We start from the raw sequence: 26,717 nt of genomic DNA, 5'->3' as shown, positions 1-26,717 counted from the left end.
ACACCTTGCTATTCAAACAAATGAGAACACAAACAGCAAAATCATGTTAAATGCACACATCAATGACAAGGAAACGTCTAAAGGAATTCCCAAACAATAAGATACGCAGGGGATTCACTCCTAGGGCCTGCAAGATTAAATACCTGCAATTGACGATCCGTCCCCTGTTTATGCAAGGTTGCATTACAAACAGCCCATGATCGCTGAGCAGATAGTTGCCCTTCATGCTTATTGGGATATTTAAGAAAGAGATGGTTACTGACAGCATACTTCAAGACAGAGTCACCCAGCAATTCCAAGCGTTCCATTGAAAAACTCTCACAGCATCTCAGGGTTGTAAGAGCCTCTAGGATCTAATCATAGATCACAGTATTGTAATTTAGAATGTTTCCATCACCATCAAGACATAGGAATATAAACTGTCAGTTTTATGTGAGGATCAGACAAACCAGAGAGCTTGGTACGTGAAAATTGCTAATTTGACAGTTGATCTCTCCCCTAAGTTGGCTGGCTAACATCAAGGATTCTAAACGATGCAACAAAGATGGCAGCAAGTAGAATGTTTTCATTGCATATACTGGAACATCAACAGTAAGTAAAAGCTCGGGTGGCATATAAACATGATTCAATGGCTTCTCAAGACAGCCAGGTTGTGATGCCTTGCTCTTGCGACCTGGCGAAGAAAGAAAGAAACTAAAGATAGGGTAGAAAGCAATCCAAGACAAATGTTAACCACATAAGTGAAAAGATAATAGAACAGACAGAGAAGCAACAGATCATGCTCACTGATTTAACCACAAATAAACCTGAAACCATACAATTCGTACCTTTTTCCACAAAATTCACTAGAAGATTGTATGGATTATGACTTTGCTTTAACCGCAACAAAGGCTGTCCTGGGTATTTTAACACTATGCCATACCTGATAAATAATATAAAAAATAAAATAGATGCCTGAAAAATTATCGGTGAGCTTTGAAGTAATGCTGGAAATTAAAAGCATTATATAGAATCAACAATTACCTACTTTTTGTTAAAGTACTTAGCATAAGAACTAGATTTTGAGGAGCTACTATCCACATTTCCCTCAAAAGGACTGTCTGCGGACATATCAGAGGCAACATCAAAAATTGAGTACATCCTTCCGGTGTGAATAGCCACGACCACTACTTGTTTAAGTTGGCAAGCGCTGAAGGAACCATTGGCAAAGCGTATTTTCTTGTCCTCGTCCATCTCGGCAGGGAGAGTCCCAGTAGGAAATGAGCTTACTGTCTTACTTTTACCATCTTCAGTACTAAAAGAATATTCTTTCTTCATAAACTCAACTGCATCGAAGCAGGAAGTTATCGCTGTCCAATTGATTTTCCAAGAATCACCACTTGACGTTATCGATGTCTCCAGGGGGAGAAGTAAATACATGTAATCTGGGTTCCAGAATAAGCTTGCTTCCTTGTTGAGAAGAAATTCCCTCTGCTTTCCAGATGATTTGGAGCCAACAAATAATCTCCCAAATAAACCATTAAAAAAGAATTCTTGAAAGAGCTTTGCTTTCATCATCTAGTACATCAAAATGAAACACGTAAGCTACAATAAAGATATCTAAATGCAGAATCATTGCATAAAAGCTTTAGTGTAGTAAATACGGAAGCTCTGGTTTTACCTGTTCACTATCCAATTGCACCTGTCCACATGAAGATACCGAAGCCTTAACTGTCTTTTTAAGCAAGTAAAGATCCACTTCCGTATTGGCCACATCATCATCAAGCTTACACTCAATCAGAAAAATAAATGGACAGTAAAATTCGCCAGCAATACTACTGGAGAAATCAAATTTATAGGCCTCAAAAATTGCCCCATCAGTTTTTTCTCCCCACGTTCCTGATAATGCACGGATGCTTGTTGTTCCATGTAATTCCTTTCTTTTTGTTGTACCTTGGGAAACAAAAGGTATACATATTTTCAGAAGGGAAAACCAAACTAGGAGCAAGATTTATAGATTGAAAGAAGTCAAATATTATTTCTTAAAACCACGACACTATTAAGACTTGAAACATGATCAGCCAGTTACATCCATTTTCAACCACCGTGAGCAACCCATAGCTAACAGCAACTAGTTGTGAATGGATAACAGTGCCAGCATTTCATTTTGCAGGAGTGAGAAAAACAATTTCATCACCAGCCACATAATTTGGACAATTGTTTATTGTGATGAGAACATCTAAAAGGAAAATGCACGACTCTATCTATTTCGACATATTCTAAACAGCATCGAGTAGCAATATTAGATCATATGAACATCTTATCGTTTCAAGAGGAGGGGAAAAAACAGGTGATCTGTGATCATAACACTTCAAACTGCACATTAGAGATCCCATAGACTTGCACGATGCTGGAAAAAGGAGCTGGTACAGAGAACAGTACCTACACCTGCAACTGCACTTGCACCTGCAGATGATTCTTTGCCTTTAGAAGTAGCAGCCTTTTCTGAGGTCTCCTCGATGCAGGGAAGAAGATTATCATCTAAAGCACCCAGTTGATGCAGCTTCTTACAAGCTTCCAAGCATACTCGTTGCTTGGCTAAATGACAATTCCTGCTCAAGGGACCTACTAATGTCTGAAAGGCTGCATTAGGAGGCAACGTCAAAGCACACTCACAAGATCCACCTGAAAATGAAAATTGAAAGTCTGGCTTTGGGGTGAAGTACCTACATTACACCAGAGCCTCGTCATGTATATCATTTAACTTACCTATAACATTGTGTACAAGAAAAGAACGTTCGCAACTCATATAAGTATGTATGACCAGATGAAATTATCGATTTTCGTACTTGTCATGAGGGAGTTTCTCACAATATCGAGAAATGAGACTAATGCTCGACTCCGCAGTGACTGAAGCGCCTGTTATATCAACAAAATATGCACCCGTTTCCTCTAATGTGCATGCATTCAAGTTGCACTCAAAAGGATCTCTGTTTATGGCTGTGTCAATCATGGATCGTTCACTCCTAATGAGGTCATATAGTTGATCCCTTTGCTTTATGTTTCCCCTGAAATAATGATGAAGGGAAACACATGTCAAGGTAGGTAAAAATTGCCACCAGAATGTTACTTATTCATCCAGAGTACTTAAATTTTATGAAGAATTACCAAGGACGAGACTTTACCTCTCAAGCATGATAATAAACTGGGAGTTATCCTGCCGTGCCCGTCCGCGAGACTGGACATAACTCCGGACCGTCTTTGGAAGGTCAAAGCGTATTACATACGAACAGTTCGGCACATCAATCCCTTCCTCAACCACGTCAGTTGCAAATAGTAGATTCACCTATATAGATTTATTTTGGTTGACTTAAACATTAGGAGTCTTAGGTACCTAACTTCCCATGACTTGTCTCACTTTAAATTAAAGATACCTTGCCAGAGCGAAATGATTCCAGGGTTTCCTTCTGCACTTTTGGTGCCGGGGCATCGACTGATGAATTGGTTCCACTTATGTACGACACTGTGAAATGAGTCAGGACAGAGACTCTCTTCACAAATCTAGCTATAACTTTTCCTGTGATAACTCTGTCAACAAAGATGAGGCAAAGTACTAGCCCTGCACCTCTGCAAACCAAATGAACAAATGATGACCTCAGATTTCAATATGAAACGAGCAACATTGACAGATGAAGTAGCTCTTATCACCCAAATGACAGAAAAATCTGAAGGAGTTCGTATAGCTTCGAAGTTATGTAGCCCATCTCCAATGCTGTTTGACAGTTTTCCCCAGCTTCCAGAGTAAACTCATCACCTGCAACACAAATCAGATCTATGGAATTTCTCATACATGAAGCACAGCAATGCTGCTTACTGCACAATGATAACACTAAAAGCAGGAAAAGGTCATCATCTTTCTTATTTATCATCAGCAAGTTCCTAGAGCTTTACTTTGCATAGTTATTTCAAGTTCAACATTCCAAGATACAATTTGGATAGATGATACAGACCAGCACTAAACTCCATCTCTCAAGAAAGTGCTGCAATCGATGTAAATGAGACGGAGCCAAAAGGATAATATCATACCAAGTGACAAGGAGTCCCCAATTAACTGTGACACTTCCTCGAGATAATATCTACATTGCAAGGAACTCTCTCTATAGATACCACATTCCTCTTTGGTGTTTGGAGCATTCTCTAAGCAGACCTTAACAGCCTGCCAATTAAAAGAAAATGTGAGAAATCGTGAAAAAACAGAACGCGTAATCAATCCAGCAATGTAACAACCAATTGTACATGTAAACCTCCCACAGGAATGGCTGTCTAACCTTTTATGAAGGACTAGACTATTAAAGATTGCTAGAAGCACCTTGTGTTCACTGACAGCAACACTAAAGGATTTCTGAGCCTAAGTCTAGCAATATTCCTTCTTGGCCATACCTGCACATTGAATTCAGCGACACACTCAGACTAATCTATCCAGACAGCCTGTGCTTAACTTATGAGTCTGACTCCTGGTTGGCCAGCCATATAGTAGGTCTGATTGGTGGGGCTGTTCCCATCATAACAGAAAATCAATGTCTAGGACTAAAACAGAATTCACTGTTTCCAAAGTTTCTGCCATGAGGAAATTCACGAAGTTCTTTGGTATCTGAACCTAACTATCAGATAATGAGAAGGAACAAGTACAATCTCTTTCTTATCGTAGTTCAGTCAAATCAAGTTATCTTGACATTCAGCACCATCCAAAAGTCCTACCCTAACGATTATAGCTGCTTTAGGCTATATAAGTTATGTGAAAAAAGGAGAGAGTAATTTGTCTGCCAAACTTATGGCTCAAGCATAAAATATGACTATCGCATACCTCAAAAGCACAAATGAGACCGAGATCATCAAGGCAATACATAATCTTTGAGTGGTCGTTGGACAACCGCTTCTGCAGCGACTTAAACTTTTCATCCATGTCTTTGAAACGACTTTCAAGGGAACCATGCAACTTCAACAAGGAAGCATCAAACTGCCAATGCATAATGAAACCTCTTTAAAATAGTTTCAGCCAACATATTTAAAAGCTTGACATGGAATATTCAAGAATCATGAGGTCAACGAAGCATTAAATTAGAATACCTTGGACCATGAAGCTTCCATCTTTTCCTTCAAAGATGCATTTGAAAATTGTGGTTGGTCAAAGAACCAACATACATGTTTGGCAGATGGAACATGTACTTCTATCTCCGTCCTGTCCTCGACAGTGTATATCTGTCCATGTAAATATATTTCAATGTGAGTATGCTCCGAGTTCATGGTAACGTAATCAATAAAACAGGAAAACAGGAAGTCTTTTGCTACCTGGGAATCCAAAATGCTCTCAAGCTCTGATATCTGTCCGTCACAATGCACAGTGGAGGAAACCCCTAAAATAATGATATTTCTCTAATTAGTGGCAAGTCGAATTAAACATCACATAGAAGCATAAACATACGGAAAAGGAATTTGTGGTGGTGTGTAAGCCTACTCAATGTGAAGCAATATCAAGTTTTATACATATAATTAGATGTCTTTTACAAGTACCTTCATACGAATTACTTTTGTTAGACTGTCATACTAGGGTAAATACTATGTATTCCTTTCTCAAAGATGTTTGGCTGAACTTAGGATCAAACTTGGAGTATAGGCAGCTTATGAGCATATCTCTATCAGACATGACAAGACCCTTCTCAATTCTTTAAAGCTCGTTAATTTGGTTTCTCATTATGTCAAACAGAACAACGACATCCACTGTTTATATACTTGTAAACCAGAATTGAACAGTTCATGCAAACTAAATTGTTAGGTTTTTTCCAGGAAAAGATTGAAGTTTCAAAGACAAAATAGGCCTTTTTTTCCTTCGCAACAAATCATAAGAATAGGTGCTTAAGCAAAATGAGTTATACTGAACTTTGATGGCATCCCATTAATTTCCAGTAATTAAATCTCAGAGAAATCAGATCATTTCCACTTTGTGATGGAATCTCAGGATCAGTAATTTAACTAGACAGCCCTTTTTTTGGTAAGTTATCAATGGTAGGAAGAAGAAATAGAACACAGATAGAATTCATTGCATTCTCACACCCGTAATGTGAATTTGTGATCGATCATGAAAGAGAGAAATATCAAATTAGGCTTCTCAATCATGGTTTTTATCTCTCCTTGCTGCTACAAGAACTGTGCCATTCAGTCGCCTAGGACTGGACAACTTCATCACAGTCACACCAGTCTTCAGTTCCATTGTTCCAAAAGAAAACTTGTTTAGCTTTCATCAAAAAAGGCGGATTATAGTTAAGATCTGGAACTGCTGACAGCACTAAATATTACTAAAGAACGGAGGCAGGAGGCTCAGAAAACAGTTTCTTCTTGTTCAATATTGCGCAACCATGGAGACAGGAGTAAGCTTGACTTTTAACACGAGTGAATCCTATATTCCTTGAAAAACTTTAACTCCGTCTATATGCTTCACCTTTATATTTCTTGATGAAGGTTGGGACAACTTATTTACGTAATTCCTGAATAATTAAGGGTACATGGTGGCAAGATTCAATAAAAGAATTGTCTGGACAGGATTTCTTTTTCCCCTTTTAGAGCCATGTCGCACATGGACATTCCAAAACAAGAGCACAAAGGCAGAATACACTATTCTGTAGGTTCACAACAAGTAATGGACAAAATCAGAGTACCGAAGAAAGATGGATCACCGAAGCCTTTATATCTAGCAAGGACACAAAAGGATGACTTGGACATTTCTTACCTCTACAAGATACAGGCGAAGCTGTCATTCCAAAAATCTTTGGCTTCTTACTGCTTTTGTGATAAAATTCCTTCAATAAAACAAGTATCCCTCATGAGTAATAATTACGGAGGGAGAATCATGCATGAGATGATGGCATGAGGATGGGCACTAACCTTCATTATTTTTGTATAAGGATGGTTTTTTGTGGTATGATGGCATTCATCAATTATCATCAGGCTCACCGTGTCCAAATTGAGGAATGCTCTTCTCAAGGCATCCAATAAAATCTGTGGGGTCATAACCAGCACCTGTTTGATCAAAACAGTACACATCACAACTAATTCAAATGAAACGAAAATGTGAATTAACATATTCAAACCACCAAGAATGCACAGATAACATTGAATATGCAGAAATATATCAGCTCTCCCAAAACGCTGGTTAGTACTATAAAACCAATGAAAGTAAGATTCCCAGAATCCAAAGAAAAACAGTAGCAGTAACATTTGCATTATGCCAAATATCCAGTTTTGAATACAAGCCCAAGCGCAAAAAGAAAAAGGTAAAGAACAATGTATACTAATTGTACAAGCAGAATTGAGAAAAAGGAGACATTTTGATATTAGCTGACTATACAACCTGCTAAAGGGATCCACAAAAACAAGGAAACTCACTAGCAGACGTAATTCATAATAACATCAGAAAGGGATCAACAAGCGCTGCAAAAGCAAAAAAATTGAACAATTGCACGACGTAAGATATTCATATGCTTGCGGCTAGAGGCAAACTCACATCGTGCTCGCTGATTTCCTTCTCCCATGCTTTCACCTTCCATTCGTCAATGCCTTTGGCTCCGTAATATTCCCCCACTAGCAGACCAGTGTGACTCCTTATAAACTCACATTGCTATAAGACAAGCGATACCAAACAGAGTAATAGGATCACTCATTAGAAGATGGCAACAATATTCAAAGGAAGCACGACTGTCTTTCCAGTTTTGCACGTAAGTCGGACTTTTTCGTCAATGAAAATTCAAATTCATCCACATTGAATGTGCGGATCAAGATCACACGTTACATGCCTGATTAACGAGATGGATTGTCGGAGCCAAGAAAATCAACAACTTTTTCTCCCCACTCGACTTCATAGATTGGGCTACTTCCTTAATAAGCATCACAGCTATCAGTGTCTTTCCAGAACCAGTTCCCAGCACCGCAATAGTGTTTCTCCTCATAGCAACCTCGTAAATCTCCAGTTGATAACTGCATGTCCAATCCACACACGCGCGCACAACCCAAACAGGTCACTCAAATGAATACACTACACACTATGATCGCATACCCATTAACACACTATGATCACTATCGAACCAAAATTCGCCATTTAAGCAAATTCAGAAAGACAGAGATCGAGGGTAATGCGAAATTCACCTTCTGGGGTCGAAAGTCTTGGGAATTTTGGGAGGGCCTTGAACAGAGCCGTCAGTCCCCCCCTCAGGACGACCCGTCTCTGTTCTCGACGAGCTCATGTCGCCAAAACGTCGCTTGAGGTTGTTCCGCTGAGGCGATGCCATGTCGAACTAGCAAAGGGGGACAAGAAAAAAGGACAATGCGAGTGCTCAAACGAATCGCGTGACCCAAAAAGACTCGGCCTTTTTCCGTTCTGTTCCCGGCGTGATCAGTCTCTGGGGGCGAGAGAAGCAACACAGTGGGCGTGAGTGAGACAGTACTGCCGGAGTGGTGATGAGGTGGTGGTGCGATTGAGGTGGATTAAGGAGATGTTTTTTCGGTTGAGAATAACGAGGGGAAAAGAAAGACGGAAACCAGAAAATCAAGGACGAAGTACGAACGATCCGGATACTTTTGACTGTAGCGTCCGAAGACTAATTTCTATGTTCTCCGCAGGGGATGAAGGCTATCCCGCTTTTCCAAAATTTTCGACCAAATTTTGAGTTTTTTTTTTTCCCCGCATACAATCGACTCTTCAAATTACGGACAGAAATATAGTCTCACAGATCCCGGCGAGCGACGGTAAAAAATGGGGCGAGATCACATCGACCTCGGCCTATTGCCAAACGACCATGCAAGTGCTCGACGACCCTCGCCGGTGGATGGGCAGCAATGCACCATCAAAGCCTCGCCTTTTTATATTTTCATATAGTGGGTAAAAAGGGGGATTACTTGTAATTAACTTGTGCGCTTATTGATTATATATCGGTGGACATTACCATTTCCGTTCGCATTTAGGGAAAAGATGCGATTCCGACTAAAAGGTGGAGACTTTATGGACCCAATATTACGAGAAAAGCATAGGGATCTGATCGAATAATTTGAAAAGGCTTGGGGACTTGTGGTGCCCTCTATCCCTCGAGACATGTTGTTTCATTTCCTCGTCAAAAGTGTCAAAAGTGCTTTTAGGCCTGTGGAGCCCGATCGTTGTCGTGCTGGAATCAATTATACAGGCAATGCCGTGAATGGTTTGTGTGCACCGTTAGTCAATTTTCAATTTGGTTCTTGAATTTTAATCAATTTGAACTTTGTACTCTTCGGATAGACCTAAGTTTAGCCCGTCAAACCTTCTTAGCCAGGTTAGCATCTGAAGTCCTAAGTCATGAGACCCACATTCATTAATGCACTTTGTATTCATGCAACCACATCAGCAAAACACACACGAGGAAAAAAAAAAGGAGAGAGTGTGAGGGAGCTAGCAATTTGTATCGTATGGTATGTTTGTGTTGCTAATAAATTATTTCTACACGAACACCAATATTTTTCATAAAAAGTGAATAAAACGTACGGATCTAATGTGCAATGCGGCGTCAAAAGTTTGGATTTCTCTTGAAAAATTAGTGTTGTTTTGAATCATATTCACATAGCGTTTAAGAATTGCAGCTTCTTTTTTGCTACGGCATCGGAGCTTGGTGCCATAAGCGATGGCCTAATCGCCACTTCTCAAATTTAAGCAACGGACGTGTCTTTTCTCGATAGCAAAACACGTCGCTTGCTATCAACGGACGAGGGTAGCCAATAATATTCCAATGACCAAAGCCACCTTCCTAGCCTAGACCTAGTAAGGGCGGCCGGCCGGCCCTTGCTGGCGAAGGGCGATACTACCCCCTTCCCCTCATATATTTAAGCCAGTTTTTATGTTTTGTTATTATGTGGATTTTGCAATTGCAGCAATAAAATTGTGGATTTTAGAATTTAGCTAGATTAACCCATAAATGCTAATCGGATCATAATAAATTGAAGGGAAAAATTCAAAAAAGGGCCTGAAGTCCTCTTGTTTTTTCAAATTAGGGCCCCAAGTAAACTCTGTTGCAAATAAGGGTCCAAAGTGACATGGTGTGTTTCAATTAAGGGCCTGAAGTGGCCACAGTATTTCAAGAAAGGGTCTGGCCCAAAGGGCACTTTCGTCATTTCACATTTTAATTTTTTTTGTTCATTTTCCTCCTTTTTTTTCCTTTTTTATTTATTTTTTTTTTTTAAAAAAAGCCGCACAGGTGGGAGGGCTGCCCCTCCCGCCTGTGTGGCCGCCGGTGCATCGCTTATGGGGGGTCGGCGACGACGGTGAAGGCCCGCCCTAATAATATAGTCTTAGACCGACGACGGTCTAAGACTCGACCGCGGGGTCCTCTGGTGGCGCGACGGCTCAAGGCACTGGGTCGGGTGCAGATCTGAGCTTCTCGGGCTCGGATCTGGTGGCGAGGGGAAGGCGGGCCGGCGATTGAACAGATAGCTGGTGGCGCGAGGTGGAGTCGGTGGTTGAGTGGGTGGCGGTGAACAGAGAAGGAGATAGGGGTCGGACCTCACCGAGCTCGTGGGTTCGTGGGTCTCTCGGCCGCGGGTTCAGGGGCTCGAAACGGTGGCAGCGGCGGCGAGAGGCTTAGACCGACGGTCGAGCGGCGCGGCTGTAGGTGGGTTGAGGTGGACGGTTGGCTGGCATCTACAGATGGAGGGGTGGCTGTGAGCAACAGAAGGAAGGAGAAGGAGAAGATGAAGACGAAGGAGAAGAAAGAAAAGAAAAAGTAGGGGAGGGCCTGGTCGCATCAGGAAAGAAGGAGAAGGAGAAGATGAAGACGAAGGAGAAGAAAGAAGCATCAGGGAAAAGGGAGGGCCTGGTCGCATCAGGAAAGAGAGAGAGAGAGAGAGAGAGAGGAAAAGAGAGAGAGAGAGTGAAGGAAAAAAAAGGGGTAAAACAGATTAAAAAAATATAAAAAGAAAATAAATCAAATAAATAAAAAGACGAAAATGCCCTTAAAATCAGGCCCTTTTTTGAAATTTTATGGTCACTTTGAGTACTTATTTGAAACAATATTCACTTCAGGCCCTTATTTGAGAAAATGAAAATACTTCAGGCCCTTATTTGAAACAGAGATCATTTGAAGCCCTTATTTGAGAAAATAAGAAGACTTCATGCCCTTTTTTGAATTTTTCCCTAAATTGAAGGATTAAATATATTCGATACAAAAAAAAAAAAAAGATTGCAAGAAACAAATTGCATCAGGTTATCAAAAGAGTACGAACTACCTTTGAGGTGGGCCCACCGAGAAAAAAAACGACAGAGGGTGGAATTTTCACGACAGCTGGCATTGTCTCCTTGAAATCCAGCGCCTTCTCCGCTTGGTACGGTCACAATCACGTGCTTCGAAGCCTGTTTTGTCCGACACTAGATCACGCCCGTCCATGTGCTGTGACCCATACGTGGAAAGATCAAGTTCGTTTTGCTCACCACCATATCGTGGGCTGCGAAGTAGGGAAACCGTCTCTCGCCAAAAAGGCCAAAAGCAAGGGGAAACCGTTTTACAATGCGGAATAGAATTGTAGAAGTGTTTTGAATTTGTACGCAACGTTAAACAATAAATACGGTTGGCCCAGAAAAAAAAAACAATAAATACGGAATAGACCTATTTTAAATTTGTACGCGACGTTAAAGAAATTAGAAAACTTCAAAATCTAATATAATTACAAATCCGAAATTCTATCGGCTTTAAATATTTTGGTGAATTCCAATTTTGTCGATATTTTGGTTCAAACGATTCGCCGTTTTTCACATTTCGGTATATTAGATTATACGATAAGCGAATCAAGTGATTAGACTGTGTTTCAAATTGTCAATCCTACCCAAAAAAAAACCCTAATATTTACAAATATAATCTTTTCTTTATCTATGAAAGTTTTTTAAAAAATAATCGTTTGGCATTCTCATATATGCATTGCGTAGTCATAGACAATTTCCAACCCTTAATTCGAACTCAAAAACCCAACAAAATCCATTGCTCAAGTAGTAAAACTAATCAATTTGGAACGCTAGCCGTACCATATTAAACAACTCAAAATGATAATTCGGAAGAGTTATCATGTTATCTTGTAGATCGCTAGATCTAAATTGTATTTTATCCATGCTCCAAAAATTCAAAGTATGATATTCTCATATAAGCCAAACCTCAGGATGTTATCTTCCTTTTAATAAAATATTGTGCGCTCACGTGAAAGAGCCACTAACAAATAATAGACTTTAGCCAAACAAAAACAATACGTAAAATGGTAATTTTCTCTAAGTTTAAGATAATGATTCGTTTCTTACATAAATATGAATTATTTAAACTTTCTAAGGACGATGTTTTTATCAATTATAAGAATAGATAAATGAAAAATATTTCATAAAAAATATTTAGGATAATAAAACATATTTTTATTAATTAATCATTTCAAGTGATATAAGGAATTTCAAAAAAATATTTTTTAAATGATTTATTTTTACCGAAAAACGCAACCTAAATAAAAAAAGGAAAAAAGAAAAAGGAGACTACGTGCTTCCGTACGAGGACCAGAGGAAGATCTGAATCTACTAACGTCGAGCCGCAAGATTAAAAATGCCTCTCTCTCTCTCTCTCTCTCTCTCTCTCTCTGCCATCTCCAGTCTTGGTGGACAGCACAGAACCAACGCGAAGTCGCTCGGGGAAGAAGAAGGGAGAAGAAGAGCCTGTCGAGGCTCTCTGAGATGCACATGCCATTCGAGCTCCTCCTTGCAGACGGCGGCGACGGCGACAGCGACAGCGAAGTTGCGGAAGTCCAGTGGGAGAAGGAACGATAACCGCGAAACGTGGCATTCATTGGCTGGCTTGTTGTGGAGCGTTGTTGCCGACTGCCGAGAAGCGGAACGCCGATGATCGCGACGGTGTTGAGCGGAACCAAGGCGAAGGGACCCGCCGGCGGCGGCGCCTCCTCCTCGCAGCAGACGATCAGGCTCGCCCCGCTTGAGGTCGCGGAGTGCTGCTGCTGCGGGTTCAGGGAGGAGTGCACGCCCGGCTACGCGCGGCGCGTGAGGGAGCGGCACGGAGGCCGGTGGGTGTGCGGTCTCTGCGAGGAGGCTGTCAAGGACGCGATGGCGGCGGCGGCAGGGGGAGGGCCGGGGAGGGAGGCGGCGAAGCTGGAGGAGGAGCTGAGCCGGCATTCCGAGCTCTGCAAGCGGTGCCAATCTCCAGTCGCGGGGCATTCTGCGGAGGAACTGATAGACCGTCTAAAGCATCTTCTGCGGCGAATCCTGAACGCTCAACGCCGGGAAGGGGGAGGCTGAAGATCCGGCGAACCACACCGGAGCGAGCTCGAATTGCAGGTAAATGTCATCGATTCCGCCTCCGCAACTCAACAATTTAAGTATTTAAGTTGAATAATTCGACCCCGCGGCATCGGGCGAAGAACGACGATTTGAATCATAAGGATTGCAAAGAGAGAACGAGTTCCTCTTGCGAATCAGATGGCTGTTCCTTCACAATTACGTAATGCAACAGTATTCCCACGAAGAACAGGGGAAAATCGTGGGGGTCCCGATGATCATATATCAAGATAACTACTATCTCTATTCGAACTTTGTCATCTTCCCTGAAGGCTTTGGAATTTTCGTCTATGTTGTGCACAGGCAAAAATGGGGACGCGCACGTGGTTTTAAGAGCATCATCGGACCTAGGTAGACTATCATATCGTAAAATTATTATGCACACTCTCGGCTGTGGTCGATACTCTAGAAAAAGAGAAACATTCAATAGTCTTTTAGGCTACGTACGGTAACACTCCAGAAAAAACGTTTCTCGGAACACTTTGATTTCCAAAGTGCGCAGAGAGCACTTCGAGAAACAGAAATACTTTTGAAATAGAAATAAAAAAAAATTACTTCTATATTCTTAGAATACTTTTTAGAAACGCATTTGGAACATTTTTTTAGAAATAATTGGGAATAATTTTATTTTTGAACACAATCTCTTCTCTTTTGTTCTTACACGATGTTGACAACTGATTTTTTATCATTTTATTTTAAAAAATTAATTAAAAACACCAAAACAATTTATAAAATTACAAAACTAACCTTGAAAGCTTTGGTCTAGCCTTAGGAACCAATTTTGAACAAAAAATATTTTTCGTAATTTTTTTCATTTTTGGATTTATTTTAATTATAAAAATAGCTGAAAATCATGAAAAATAATATTTGTGGTCATAAAAATACGCAAAAAATAGTCCATATTTTTATTTTAATTCTCTTTTTCACTTTGGCCTCTTAAAGTTTTAAAAATTCAGTTTGGGACCACATGCCTCTTCATTGAACATAATCCTAAATTGACTAAAAATTTTCATTTTAAATCATTTTAGTCAATTTTTTTTACTTTTAGAGTTATGACGTGAGACTTTGATACCATCTCATTTTAGTCCTCATGTTTGGAAAAATTGCACAATTGGACTAAAAGGGCCTAAATGCATAAATATTTTTCATTTTAATCCACGGTTTCACTCAAAGTGCAATTAATATTTTTCTAGGGGTCCCCGTTTAAAGGTAATCATATTTTTAATTACTTGGGATCATTTACATGTGACTCATAATTGTAATTTTTCTATCTATAGAAATCATATTTGATGTTCTCATTATCCAATTCCAATTCGTCTTTTCTTTCATTTTTTTGTATAGTTGATCTTATCCATATTGTAATTTGATAAATCATGCATAAATTACTTATACATATATTGGTCTAATTTGATTTAGTAAATTAAACAAATGAGATTTAATTTGATTTAGTAAGTTAAAAAGATAAAGGCATCTTACTTTTAATATATATATATAGTCCCCTTAATTAAATGAAAAAATTAGGAATAATTTTTTTGCGCTTACCAAACACTTTTCTTTTCCTTTCTTTTCTTTTTTTTGGTTCCCGGAACAGAAATTTTATGCAGTTACTACTTTACCAAAAAAAAACTTTATGCGATTACTAAATGCGTTTCTGTTCTTTTTTTGTGTCGAGAATAGATTTTTTTGCGGTTATCAAATGCGTTTCTATTCTAAAAAATCGTTGCCGGGAAACGAAATAGAAAAAAGTATTTCTATTTCAAAAGTTGTTCCGAGAACAAAAATGTTGCCAAATGCAACCTAAGGCTGATATGATTCTCTCCTTTGTAGCATACCGCGATCGCGATCAACTATATCAGCTATATATTTACATGGAGGATGAGCCCCACCAACTTTTAAATAGAAATATGTCCTATCAGATGATTTAGATCTATTTCACTAATTTGAGGAGCTCATGGAATACTTCTTAATTTCGATGTAGTTTGTATGACATTCAATGGTAGGTTGTAACTTGTAAATCGTTGCGCATAATATGAATTGATGGCATGAATTGCGACAATCATGAAATCGGGAAAAGTATCAAAAAAGTACTAAACTTATTGCATTAATGCCAATTTAGACCTAAACTTTCTATTGGTGTCACTAAATCTTAAACCTCTTGGACCTATAGCCAATTTCATCTTTCTATTTAGCCGGATATTGCTGACGTGAACACCAAACGGCCTATGTGACATAGTCGGCGCTAACGTTAATATTTTTAAAAATTTTTTTTCCTTTTCATTTTTTTCCTTATCTATTTTTCCAGGCTCCTCCGGTGGCCGGGGAGCCCAGGTGATGGTCGGCCTCGCCGACGTTCGCCCTCACCCTAGCGAGGCCGATTGGTGCCAGTGGTAGTGAGGGCCATGCTCGCTAGCCACAGCTGGCCACCGGAGAAACCTAGAAAAGGAGATAGTAAAAAAAAGAAAAGTGTATAAAATAATAAAAAAATAAAAATTATTTAAAAAAAATTTCCATATTAGCATCGGTCATGCCACATAACCTGTCCGATGTCCAAGTCAACAATATCCTACAAAAATTAGTTAGAAGGACTAAATTGGCTTTATGCGAAAAGATTTATGACTTAATTAGTACTAATAAAAGGTTTAGAATTAAATTAGCATAAATGTAATAAGTTTAAGGCTTTTCTAACACTATTCCCTATGAAATTTATTTGAGGTTATAGGTATATTGGATAACGTAGAAGAATCTCGCGTGCCTTCACGCGAAAAGTAGATGCTCCAATAAAAAGAAGAAGAAGGAATGTACATGACACGCACATATATATACCAGAGAGTGAAAAGTGGGGCTCTTCCTATCATCGCGTATAATTTAGTCATGTGGTGCCAACTAGGGCTACGAAAGTTCCTAAAAGGAAGGATCTCTGAAAATATCTTTCGTCAATTCAGCTTTGGGTTAAGGACGGAATTGAGATACACGAATCTGCCCGATTTGCAATCAAAGTCTCTCAACATTTGAAAATATCTTTCGTCAATTCTTCCTGGTCTCTTTCTTGAATGCATGCCGCTTGGCAAATCTTTGCACATGAAGAGTAAACGATAAATGTAGGGATAAATTTCGTATTTCACGATGTTGGTAATGCACGTAATTTGTTTTCTTTTTCGTTGAAAGCTGCCGATTGTCAAATGACAGAGAAGGATTAACAAATTCCCAGTTACGTACTGTTCACCAACAATACTAAAAGCCTATCGATATTCATAGCAATTTATCAATATGTAGAACTTTTTCATATTATTGGCAACGAATGGAAAATTATTTTTAAAAAAAATCGTAAACATATTGCAATTGTGCCAATTCAATCCTGAACTTTTTTTTTTTGGGCCAATTGAGTCATAAACATTTTGCATTTATGCCAATTCAGTTTAAAACCTTTCAATTTGACCAATTTTTAGTCCTAAATATTTTGATGTCGATACCAATTCAGTCCATCCGCGCAATTTTGGCGGAAAATCGCTAACATGAATGTTGATCGTCCTACGTGTCACGATCAGCACTAACATGGACATTTTTATATATCTTCAATATATATTTTTTTAAAAAAAATTCTTTTTTTTCCTTCTCTTTTCTATTAGCCTTCTTTTCTTTTTTTCTTCTATTTGCCGGTGGCCGATCGACCAGCCATAGGCCATGGCTTGCAAGGATCGACCTCGTCGAGCCGTGCTTGGGCAAGGACGAGCGTCGATGAGGCCCCCTTGCTAGATCCGGCGAGGTTGACCATTGCCTATGCCGGGGCGGTCTCATTAGGTGTCACCTAGGCGAGGGTTGACATCGCACGCCCAAGTGACGCTCAACAAGGCCGCATTAGCCTAGGCGAGGGTAGGTAAATGGAAAAGGGAAAGAAAAACAAAAAAAGAAATAAAAATTAATAAATAAATTAATTTAAAAAATATTTTTTAAAAAATGTCCATGTCATGGTAAGTTGTATCATGTAGGACGATCGGCGTCTACGTCGGTAATTTTTAGTCAAAATTTGTCGGATGGACTAAATTAGTACTAATACGAAAATGTTTAGTATTAAATTGGTTCAATTGAAAGATTTAAGACTGGATTGATACCAATATAATAGTTCTAGGAATTTTTTTGTGTACTTTTCCGGGCTTTTCATCCACCTGAAGAGCAAAACCTCTAAAACTCCATACATGAACAACCTCAGCCGCCTTGGTGGTGGCCAATGCAAAACAGGCGAATGTAATCCATACCGTACTTGGCACCCGCTTGTCGCTAAGAAGGCCGATGAAAGTGTCTGAGAAGAAGGAAAATTAACCTGCACGTATGTAAGGGCCAGGAACAATCAAACCACCGCTGACCATCGGCCGATATCGAGAATCATCTTGGTGGAAACACCAGAGAGAATGAGGAAAAAAAGATTGGAAGCCGATGAAAGGAAAACCGACTAGCCCCGGTGCCGTTGCTTCTACCTCTCCATCCACTGTATTGGAAACCGATGGGCAGCAGTAAGTTTGAGAGGGCCAAACGTCCGGAGTGTCAGTCTCATCGCCCAGTGCCCCTGCTCTGAACCATTTGGTTAAAAGGAATGTTTATACCTGTGTTTCCTAACCATTTGGCTAAGATTTGTACGGCTGACAAATGTTAATACCCGTAGTCTTTGGTGAGATCTTCGCTCTTCCAAACTGCGGTTGAGATCTATCTGATGATCTCATTGTAGTCTTTGGTGAGATCTTCGCTCTTCCAAACTGCGGTTGAGATCTATCTGATGATCTCATTGTAGTCTTTCGATGTTGCCTTGTAGACTCAAAAGACTTTTTGTCCTTCCTGGCACTTTTAGTGTCGTAAAGAACCTTTTCAGATAATGAAAGGGCTTTGGTAATTACTTATCTGATCTACCTCTTCATATGTGATCTTGTCATAAGCCTGGTATTTTGGCTTATCGACTCGTCTGATCATGAGTTTCCCAAATTAATTTTCTTCATGATGGTAGAAGGTTTGTCTTCCGGTTTCCCCGCAAAGCCACGACATGTCGGGTCTGGAATTTGTGATGGTTCCAAACTTCTGTACTGTTGGCTTTAATCCTGCACTGACTTTGATCTTTTCGATCGAGCTTTGAAGCCTGTCCATGCTGCGCTTTTCCTCAATAGCTAACGACGCTAATTGGCCTGTTAGCTCTTGAATCTTGGCATTCTCACTATCTTCGAGTGCCTTTTCAACTTCTTTTGCCATCTCCTTCCGGTCGGGGGTGATCTGCTGTTGGAGAATAGAGTTTGTCTGCTGTATCTCTTCATTCAGCATGTTGAGTTGATGAATAACCTGCACTGATTAGTCTCCGCGAGGTTCTACATAACAGATAATTTTCGAAACCGTGTTCCGTTGCGGTTTGCCTTGTTCGTAAGAACAGATTCGGCAAACGTCTTTGGATTATCAGAGTCTTGGACGGACTTCTTAGCTGCAACTTTGTGGGAGTTTTCAAGACTCATCCTATCCTTTGCTGAACCGTTGTAAGAACAGTTTCAACTTTCTTAAGCATCTCAGAACAATCTCTAAGCATTGAGTAATAAGATTTGCTTGGAATTGAGTTCAGTCCTAATATCCGTCGGCCTGGGATTATCTGGATCAAACTTGATCTCTTTTGCTGAGGAAGCTAGAGATTCTTGAACAGAACTTACTTTGGCTTCTAGAGTGTGAAACCTAGTCTGTCGTTTTTAGAACTATAGGTATACTTTCTAGTCCTATTTTGATTTCCTTTTGGCCCTGCTCTAAAGCTGTTGACTCTTTTAAGGATATCAATTGTCTGACCATGGCAAATTGAGATGGCTGTTGTCAGCAGCTCTTGAGAAATCATATCCTATGCTTTCTAACCATTGTGATCCGTTGACACTTAAATTTCCCTTTTTCTTTTCAATAATTTATTTTTCTTAAAAATTAGGAATTAATTTTAGCTCCTATTAAAAATAATTAAATCATCTTCTCTCATTATTTTTAGCATTCTTATATTGCATTTACATTCGCTTCAATTTGGACCCACGGCAGGAAATTGAGCTTAAATTGACGCTCGATGGACCAATGCTCACATGGGCTTGCTTGGAGCTTAATTCGGCCCATTCAAGATTATTATTATTTTTTAAAAAGGCTTTAATCTTAATGTTTAATTCATTGAAAAAAGTCAAATTTTGAGGTTTTTTTTTTGGTCTTCTTTTGATTATCTGCTAATTACAAAGAAATTTGCAGGGGCTTCTTTAGGTTAGTCGAATAATTAATCTAATAATCTATTAACCTGGAATTTTTTTTAATTTTAGGTCACGACATAATTAAGTTGCTGAGTGACTCTTCCGATCTCTCGAGCTTGCCTTTGAGCTAGAGGGGGCCATTTGGGCCCGTGGGCCCGGAACCGGCCCGTTGACCGGGCCCACGGTTCCGGAAACGTGGGAACCGGCCCGGAACCGGCGGTTCCGGGCCGGTTCCGAACCGCCAAAAAAAAAAAAAAAATAAAAGTGGGCCCGGGCGAGAGCCGTTGGGCTCTGCCCCCGGCCCCCCCCCCCCCGCGGCTTTGGGCCGTTGCTTTCCAATTTTTTTAAAAAAAAATAAAAATAAAAAAAAATGATTCTTGCCTATAAATGCATATGCTTCCCCTTTCATTTTTGTCACAAATTCTCCGAACAATCTCTCGAATTCTCTCCGAAATCCTCTCAAATCGCTTAAATTCTCCCAATTCTCTCAATCCCGACTCAATTCTCTCAATCGGATTTCCGATCAATTCTCTCAAAAATGGCAAGTGGAAGCAGAAATGCCGACAAGGGCAAGATGGCTATGGAAGATTCCGAGTATCCCTTTCATGAATACGATCCTTGTGAGTATGCAAGTTGGGAAGACGACGACGATAATATCAACTATGTCCCGATTCCGAACGTCGAGCACATCCCAACACAAGAAAGTCTTCATCCTCCCACTGGTGTCGAAGAAACGTCAACGGCAAATGAGCCGGAACGGAAGGGCCGAGATAATACATCGGACTTGTGGCTACACTTCGACAAGGTACGTGATGAAGTCGAAGGTAAGTATAATGTAAAATGTAAATATTGTTCGCAAACTTATAAATTCACGAAAGGAGACGGCTACGGAACATTCCGTCGGCATTTGACGAAAAAACATCCAACGCAAGCGGGGATCGACAATACGCAACAACAAATTTCCGGGTACGCCACTTCTAAGCCTCATCCTTTATTTCGTTTCACCGAAGCACTTTATAAACAAACATTAGGTGAATATGTTGCCCTTGATCATGCTCCGTTTAATACTGGTGAAAATTTTAATATGAAATATTTGATAAATACTGCGTTGGTTCCGAAGCGCCAACTATTCCAAAAAATACTCTTAAACGCGAAGTTTTTCATCTTTATAAAAAAGGAAAAAAATCTTTAGGAAAATTTTTTGCGGAATTCAATGGACGTGTGCATATAGGTAGCGATATTTGGAGTGATCCTTGGCAAATTCATTCTTATATGGGCGTCACGTGTCATTGGATAGATGACAATTGGATGATTCAAAAAAGACTTATTGCATTCCGAGTTTTTGATGAAAGCCATTCGGCTCATAATATTTATAGAATAATTATGCAAGTTTTAGAAGAATATAATTTAATAAATAAAGTATTTTCAATTGGTTTTGATAATGCCGCCGCAAATACCGCTTCTATTCCCGAATTAGAAAATATTTGCAAATCCACTTTTGGCGGACAATTTTTTCACATTAGATGTGCTTGTCATGTTTTAAATTTATGTGTACAAAATGGTTTACGAACTCTTGACACTTCTCTCGCCCCAATAAAAAGTGCAATTAAATTTTTATGGAGTCGTCCCCAATGTATGAAATCATGGGGAAAATTTTGTAAACAAAATGGGAGAAGGCCAAGAAGATTTCCAAAAGATATTCCGACTCGTTGGAATTCTACGTACGAGTTGCTTCGGCAAACTTTTGAATATAAAGATTTATTATGTATGTTTATTTCACAAAATATTCCTGAAATTACTTTACTTCCTCAACATTGGGACGTTTGCAAGAAAATTTTAGATATTTTGAAAATTTTTAATGATGCTACTAAGACTTTATCTGGTATTTATTATCCTACAACGCATTTATTTTTAATAGAGTGTGTTAATATTAGTAGTGTTTTTAGTGAATATGAAAAAGATACCGAATTAGGTCAAACTATTTTAGTAATGCGAGAAAAATGGTTGCATTATTATTTGCAAATTCCTCTTGTCTATTTAGTTGGTATTGTTTTTGATCCACGTATTAAATTAGACGGTTTACAAGATTATTTGAATGTGTATTATCATGATTGTTTACATTTGGATGATTCAATAGATATTTCAAATATATTATGACATGTTAAAGAATCTATAGTAGCATTATATGGAGAATTTTGTAGTAGATATGGTTTAAGTGATTACGGATCTTTACAATCTACTGCCTCACGTAGCGAAGGTGGTAGTTCATTTAGTAAAGGGTATAATATGCTTAAGAGTAGGCAAAAAAAACAAAAAGGGGCAACATGTAATATTTCTGAATTAGAAAAATATTTAACCACTCAATTTGAGTTTCGTGATGCAGAACATAGTACAGATTTCGAAATCCTGAAGTGGTGGAAGAGTCACCAAATCGAGTATCCAGTTCTCGCCCTCATCGCTCGTCAAATATTAACAACCCCTTCTTCAACGGTTGCGGTTGAACAAGCATTTAGTTCGGAGGATTAATTTTGGACTCTCGCCGTTCAAGATTAAGCCCGGATTCTGTGGAAGCTCAAGCTTGTGTCGGCGATTGGACGAGGGCGAAATATCGACACCAAGAGTTAGATCGTGAACACGAATTTTTTAGCGATGATGTTGGAGAGTACCACCGCCACGGGTACCACAACGGGTAGCGACGATTGACGATGAGGTAAGTTGGGGTTCTCAAAGGTAAAAAGAACTACATGGGCTTTGATTCTTCTATCCCCAAGAAGATATGTAGGCCGCTTAATGATAATTCATTAAGTTCAAACCCATTCCTTCTTTTTTTTTTCCCATATTTTATTACAATGTACAATTTAATTGTATTTTATAATTTATAATTTATAATTTATTATATTTATTTTATTATTTATTATTTTAAAAATTATTATTAAAAATGAATCGGAATGAACCGGCGGTTCCGAAGCGGAACCGGAACCGGCCCGGAACCGCCATTTTTCATGGCCGGTTCCCGAACCGGAACCGGCGGTTCCACCGAACCGGCCGTGACTACTTTGAGCACTTGCCATTGCTGCGGTGACTAAGTTGCTCATTTCTACAGCTTGCAATTCCAGATCTGTTAATCTGGTCTTGATCTAAAATTTTCCTGATCCATTTGAACCGAATTAATGGATATGGAAGATTTCAGCTTGTGCTGTGTTCGGCCAGTTTACTTTTAAACAGGCTCTGATACCAGTTTGAACCGTCGCCGGGATCTTGCGACGTCGGGCTGTTTTTTCTGCAAAAGAGGGAAAACATTTTGCGGTCCCTTTTGTGGAAGACCACTGTTAGCATATGCAAAATGATGCATGATTGTGGTTTCCCACGATGCAACTAAGTGCAATATCCCACATGCTCATGTTCTAGACATGATGCTTGATACTCAAATAAAACTGAGTTCAAGGATGAGAGGTTACCTCCGCTTCGGGTGACATAGTACTTGTCCGCTCCCATCTCTAAATCCTAAGAGGGTCTGTCCCATACCAGTATCTTCGTACTAACCGAAGTTAGTCGCCGCGCCTCCTTGCACACGGCGGCGACAGCGAAGTTGCAGAAGTCCAGTGGGAGAAGGAACAACAACCGTGAAGCGCGGCATTCACTGGCTTGTTGTGGAGCATTGTTGCCGATAAGCAGAACGCCGATGAACGAGACAGTGCTGAGCGAGACCAAGGCAAAGGGACCCGGCGGTGGCGCCGCCTCCTCCTCGCAGCAGACTATCAGGCTCTCCCCGCTCGAGGTCGCGGAGTGCTGCTGCTGCGGGTTCAGGGAGGAGTGCACACCCGGCTACGCGCGGCGCGTGAGGGAGCGGCACGGAGGCCGGTGGGCGTGTAGTCTCTGCGAGGAGGCCATCAAGGAGACAATGGCGGCGGTGGCAGGAGGGCTGGGGAGGGAGGCGGCAAAGCTGGAGGAAGCTCTGAGCCGGTATTCCAAGCTCTGCAAGCGTTGCCAATCTCCGGTCCCACCGGGACATTCCGTGGTGGAACTGATAGACCGTCTGAAGCATCTTCTCCTGCGAATCCTGGACGCTCAGCGCCGGGAAGGGGGAGGCTAAAGAACCAGCGAACCACACCGGTGCGAGCTTGAATTGCCGGCAAATGTCATCGATTCTGCCTCCGCAACTCAACAATTATAGTATTTAAGTTGAATAATTCAACCCCACGGCATCGGGCCAAGAACAACGATTTGAATCATAAGGATTGCAAAGAGAGAACGAGTTCCTCTTGCGAGTCAGATGGCCGTTCCTTCACAATTACGTAATGCAACAGTAATACCATGAAGAAGGTTTGTCGAATAAATTCTTCATGATGTTAGAAGGTTTGTCTTTTGGGTTCCCGTAAAGCCATGACATGTTGGGTTTGGGATTTGTGATGGCCCCAAACTTCTGTACTGTTGGGTTTGATCTTTTTCGATCGAGGTTCGTAGCCTGTCCGTGCTGCGCTTTTCTTCAATAGCTAATGACACTAATTGGTCTGTTAGCTCTTGAATCTTGGCATTCTCACTATCTTTGAGTGCCTTTTCAACTTCCTTTGCTATCTCCTCCTGGTCGGGTGGGCTCTGCAGTTGGAGAATTAAGACTTTTGTCTGCTGCATCTCTTCATTCAGCATGTTGAGTTGATGAACAACCTGGCACGATTAGTCTCCGCGAGACGGATCGCCTTGTTCGCAAGAACAGTGTCGGCAAACGTCTTTGGATTATCAAAGTCTTGGACGGACTTCTTAGCTGCAACTTTGTGGGGAGTTTCCAAGACTCATATCCGGGCTTTTTTTCAAATTGCATGCAAAAAAAATTTTATTTACCATTTTAGGGGAGAGAAAAGTTATTTGCCGTTTACGGGTCCGTTCGGCGGTGTAATCGCCGAGCCGAGTGGCCGCTCGGCGGTTATATTGCCGAGCGGGGCAGCCCCTGCCGCCGGCCGCCCCTCCCCACCCTCGGCCCCGATCCCGGTCCGGCGATTTCGTCCTCGTAAGAAATTATTTTCTAAAAAAATTATAAAAGCTCGGAAAAATTAGTAAATGGCAACATTGAACTAGCCATAGACAATTCAGGGTATTTTCGCCGACGACTTTTGAAAATGACGATTTTGCCCTTATGGCAAATTGTCTTCGAAAAAAATTGAAAAAAATGTCAAAAATGGCCATAATGAACATGTCATGCACGATTCGGGGTATTTTGACCAATGACATTTAAAAAATAATAGTTTTACCATTCTAGAAAATTGTCTCAAAAAAAATTGTAAAAAATCTCAAAAATTAATAAATAGCCACAATCAACTGGCCATAGATGATACGGGGTATTTTGGCCGATGACTTTTAGAAAATGACGATTTTGCCCTTGTGGCAAATTGTCCTCCAAAAAAATTGTAAAAAATCTTAAAAATTAGTAAATGGCCCTAATCAACTGGCCATAGACGATTTATGGTATTTTGGCCGACGACTTTTGAAAATGACGATTTTTCCCTTCTGCCAAATTGTCTTTTAAAAAAATTATAAAAAATCTCAAAAATTAGTAAATGACCATAATCAACCGGCATGGACGATTGGGGGTATTTTGGCCGACGACTTTTGAAAATGATGGTTTTGCCCTTCTGGCAAATTGTTTTTTAAAAAAATTATAAAAAATCTCAAAAATTAGTAAATGACCATAATCAACTGGCTATGGACGATTGGGGGTATTTTGGCCGACGACTTTTAGAAAATGACGGTTTTGCCCTTCCGGCAAATTGTCTTTTAAAAAAATTATAAAAAATCTCAAAAATTAGTAAATGACCATAATCAACTGGCCATGGACGATTGGGGGTATTTTGGCCGACGACTTTTAGAAAATGACGGTTTTGCCCTTCCGGCAAATTGTCTTTTAAAAAAATTATAAAAAATCTCAAAAATTAGTAAATGACTATAATCAACTGGCATGGACGATTGGAGGTATTTTGGTCGACGACTTTTGAAAATGACGATTTTGCCTTTACGGCAAATTGTCTTTTAAAAAAATTATAAAAAATCTCAAAAATTAGTAAATGACCATAATCAACTGGCCATGGACGATTGTGGGTATTTTGGCCGACGACTTTTAGAAAATGACGGTTTTACCCTTCCGGCAATTTATCTTTCAAAAAAATTATAAAAAATCTCAAAAATTAGTAAATGACCATAATCGATCGGCCATGGACGATTAAGGTTATTTTGGCCGACGACTTTTAGAAAATGACGGTTTTGCCATTCTGGCAAATTGTCTTTTAAAAAAATTATAAAAAATCTCAAAAATTAGTAAATGACCATAATCAACTGGCCATGGACGATTGGGGGTATTTTGGCCGACGACTTTTAGAAAATGACGGTTTTGCCCTTCCGGCAAATTGTCTTTTAAAAAAATTATAAAAAATCTCAAAAATTAGTAAATGACCATAATCAACTGGCCATGGACGATTTGGGGTATTTTGGCCGACGACTTTTAGAAAATGACGGTTTTGCCCTTCCGGCAATTTGTCTTTCAAAAAAATTATAAAAAATCTCAAAAATTAGTAAATGACCATAATCGATCGGCCATGGACGATTCAGGTTATTTTGGCCGACGACTTTTAGAAAATGACGGTTTTGCCCTTCTGGCAATTTGTCTTTCAAAAAAATTGTAAAAAATCTCAAAAATTAGTAAATGACCATAATCGACTAGCCATGGACGATTGAGGGTATTTTGGCCAACGACTTTTAGAAAATGACGATTTTGCCCTTCCAGCAAATTGTCTCCCAAAAAAATTGTAAAAAGAAAATTGCCACAATCAACTGGCCATGGACGATTCAGGGCGTTTTGTTCTACTCGGCGTTTATTTAAAAAGGAAATCATTATTTTTGTTAAGTTTTTAATAATTATTATTTTATTTATGAATTGTTTCTTTTGAAGCTTATTTTATTAGTGTAATTAATTCAGAATATTGATAAAATGAAAGTACTGAGATATATGAAAAACATGCTATTTTCATAATAGATAATAATCGGACTGACACAATTGCATGTACTAACGATGTCGTCTTCCTACATGACCTCCTGTTCCGCAACGTGGCTCTCTTCGGTGCTCGGCGGCT

At 39.8% G+C, this 26,717-nt stretch overlaps 3 protein-coding genes across 4 annotated transcripts in view; 2 read left to right on the top strand and 1 right to left on the bottom strand.

Moving 5' to 3' along the window:
• Positions 1-26,717, bottom strand: part of LOC115746725 (endoribonuclease Dicer homolog 3-like) — a 50,180-nt gene that overhangs the window by 3,279 nt on the left and 20,184 nt on the right. The window contains exons 1-19 of one of the 2 annotated variants that reach the window (XM_030682611.2): positions 8,176-8,627; positions 7,827-8,007; positions 7,538-7,651; positions 6,919-7,053; positions 6,764-6,833; positions 5,329-5,393; positions 5,107-5,238; positions 4,844-4,996; positions 4,066-4,195; positions 3,688-3,793; positions 3,414-3,606; positions 3,165-3,325; positions 2,829-3,047; positions 2,422-2,705; positions 1,661-1,932; positions 1,028-1,557; positions 828-922; positions 450-673; positions 144-353 (exon numbers count right to left, since the gene is read on the bottom strand). In XM_030682611.2, the coding sequence (XP_030538471.1) occupies positions 144-353; positions 450-673; positions 828-922; positions 1,028-1,557; positions 1,661-1,932; positions 2,422-2,705; positions 2,829-3,047; positions 3,165-3,325; positions 3,414-3,606; positions 3,688-3,793; positions 4,066-4,195; positions 4,844-4,996; positions 5,107-5,238; positions 5,329-5,393; positions 6,764-6,833; positions 6,919-7,053; positions 7,538-7,651; positions 7,827-8,007; positions 8,176-8,318 (3,417 nt within the window). In that variant the 5' untranslated portion in view covers positions 8,319-8,627. Of the gene's footprint in view, positions 1-143; positions 354-449; positions 674-827; positions 923-1,027; positions 1,558-1,660; positions 1,933-2,421; positions 2,706-2,828; positions 3,048-3,164; positions 3,326-3,413; positions 3,607-3,687; positions 3,794-4,065; positions 4,196-4,843; positions 4,997-5,106; positions 5,239-5,328; positions 5,394-6,763; positions 6,834-6,918; positions 7,054-7,537; positions 7,652-7,826; positions 8,008-8,175; positions 8,628-26,717 lie in introns of those variants that run through there. The other variant, XM_030682612.2, reaches the window with a different exon arrangement.
• Positions 12,610-23,758, top strand: LOC115746726. The gene is made up of 2 exons (XM_048277463.1): positions 12,610-12,809; positions 23,189-23,758. The coding sequence occupies exons 1-2, from the start codon at positions 12,621-12,623 to the stop codon at positions 23,690-23,692; spliced, it is 693 nt and encodes a 230-aa protein (XP_048133420.1). The 5' UTR covers positions 12,610-12,620; the 3' UTR covers positions 23,693-23,758.
• LOC115746727 lies at positions 12,807-13,730 on the top strand. Its single transcript, XM_030682616.2, has 2 exons — positions 12,807-13,363; positions 13,667-13,730. Exon 1 carries the CDS (start codon positions 12,914-12,916, stop codon positions 13,322-13,324), a length of 411 nt encoding a protein of 136 aa, XP_030538476.1. The 5' UTR covers positions 12,807-12,913; the 3' UTR covers positions 13,325-13,363; positions 13,667-13,730.

This window comes from Rhodamnia argentea, chromosome 4, assembly GCF_020921035.1.
Source record: "Rhodamnia argentea isolate NSW1041297 chromosome 4, ASM2092103v1, whole genome shotgun sequence".
Taxonomy (NCBI): domain Eukaryota; kingdom Viridiplantae; phylum Streptophyta; class Magnoliopsida; order Myrtales; family Myrtaceae; genus Rhodamnia; species Rhodamnia argentea.
Note: the sequence above shows the minus strand (reverse complement) of the source record. Positions and strands in the feature narration are given on the sequence as shown.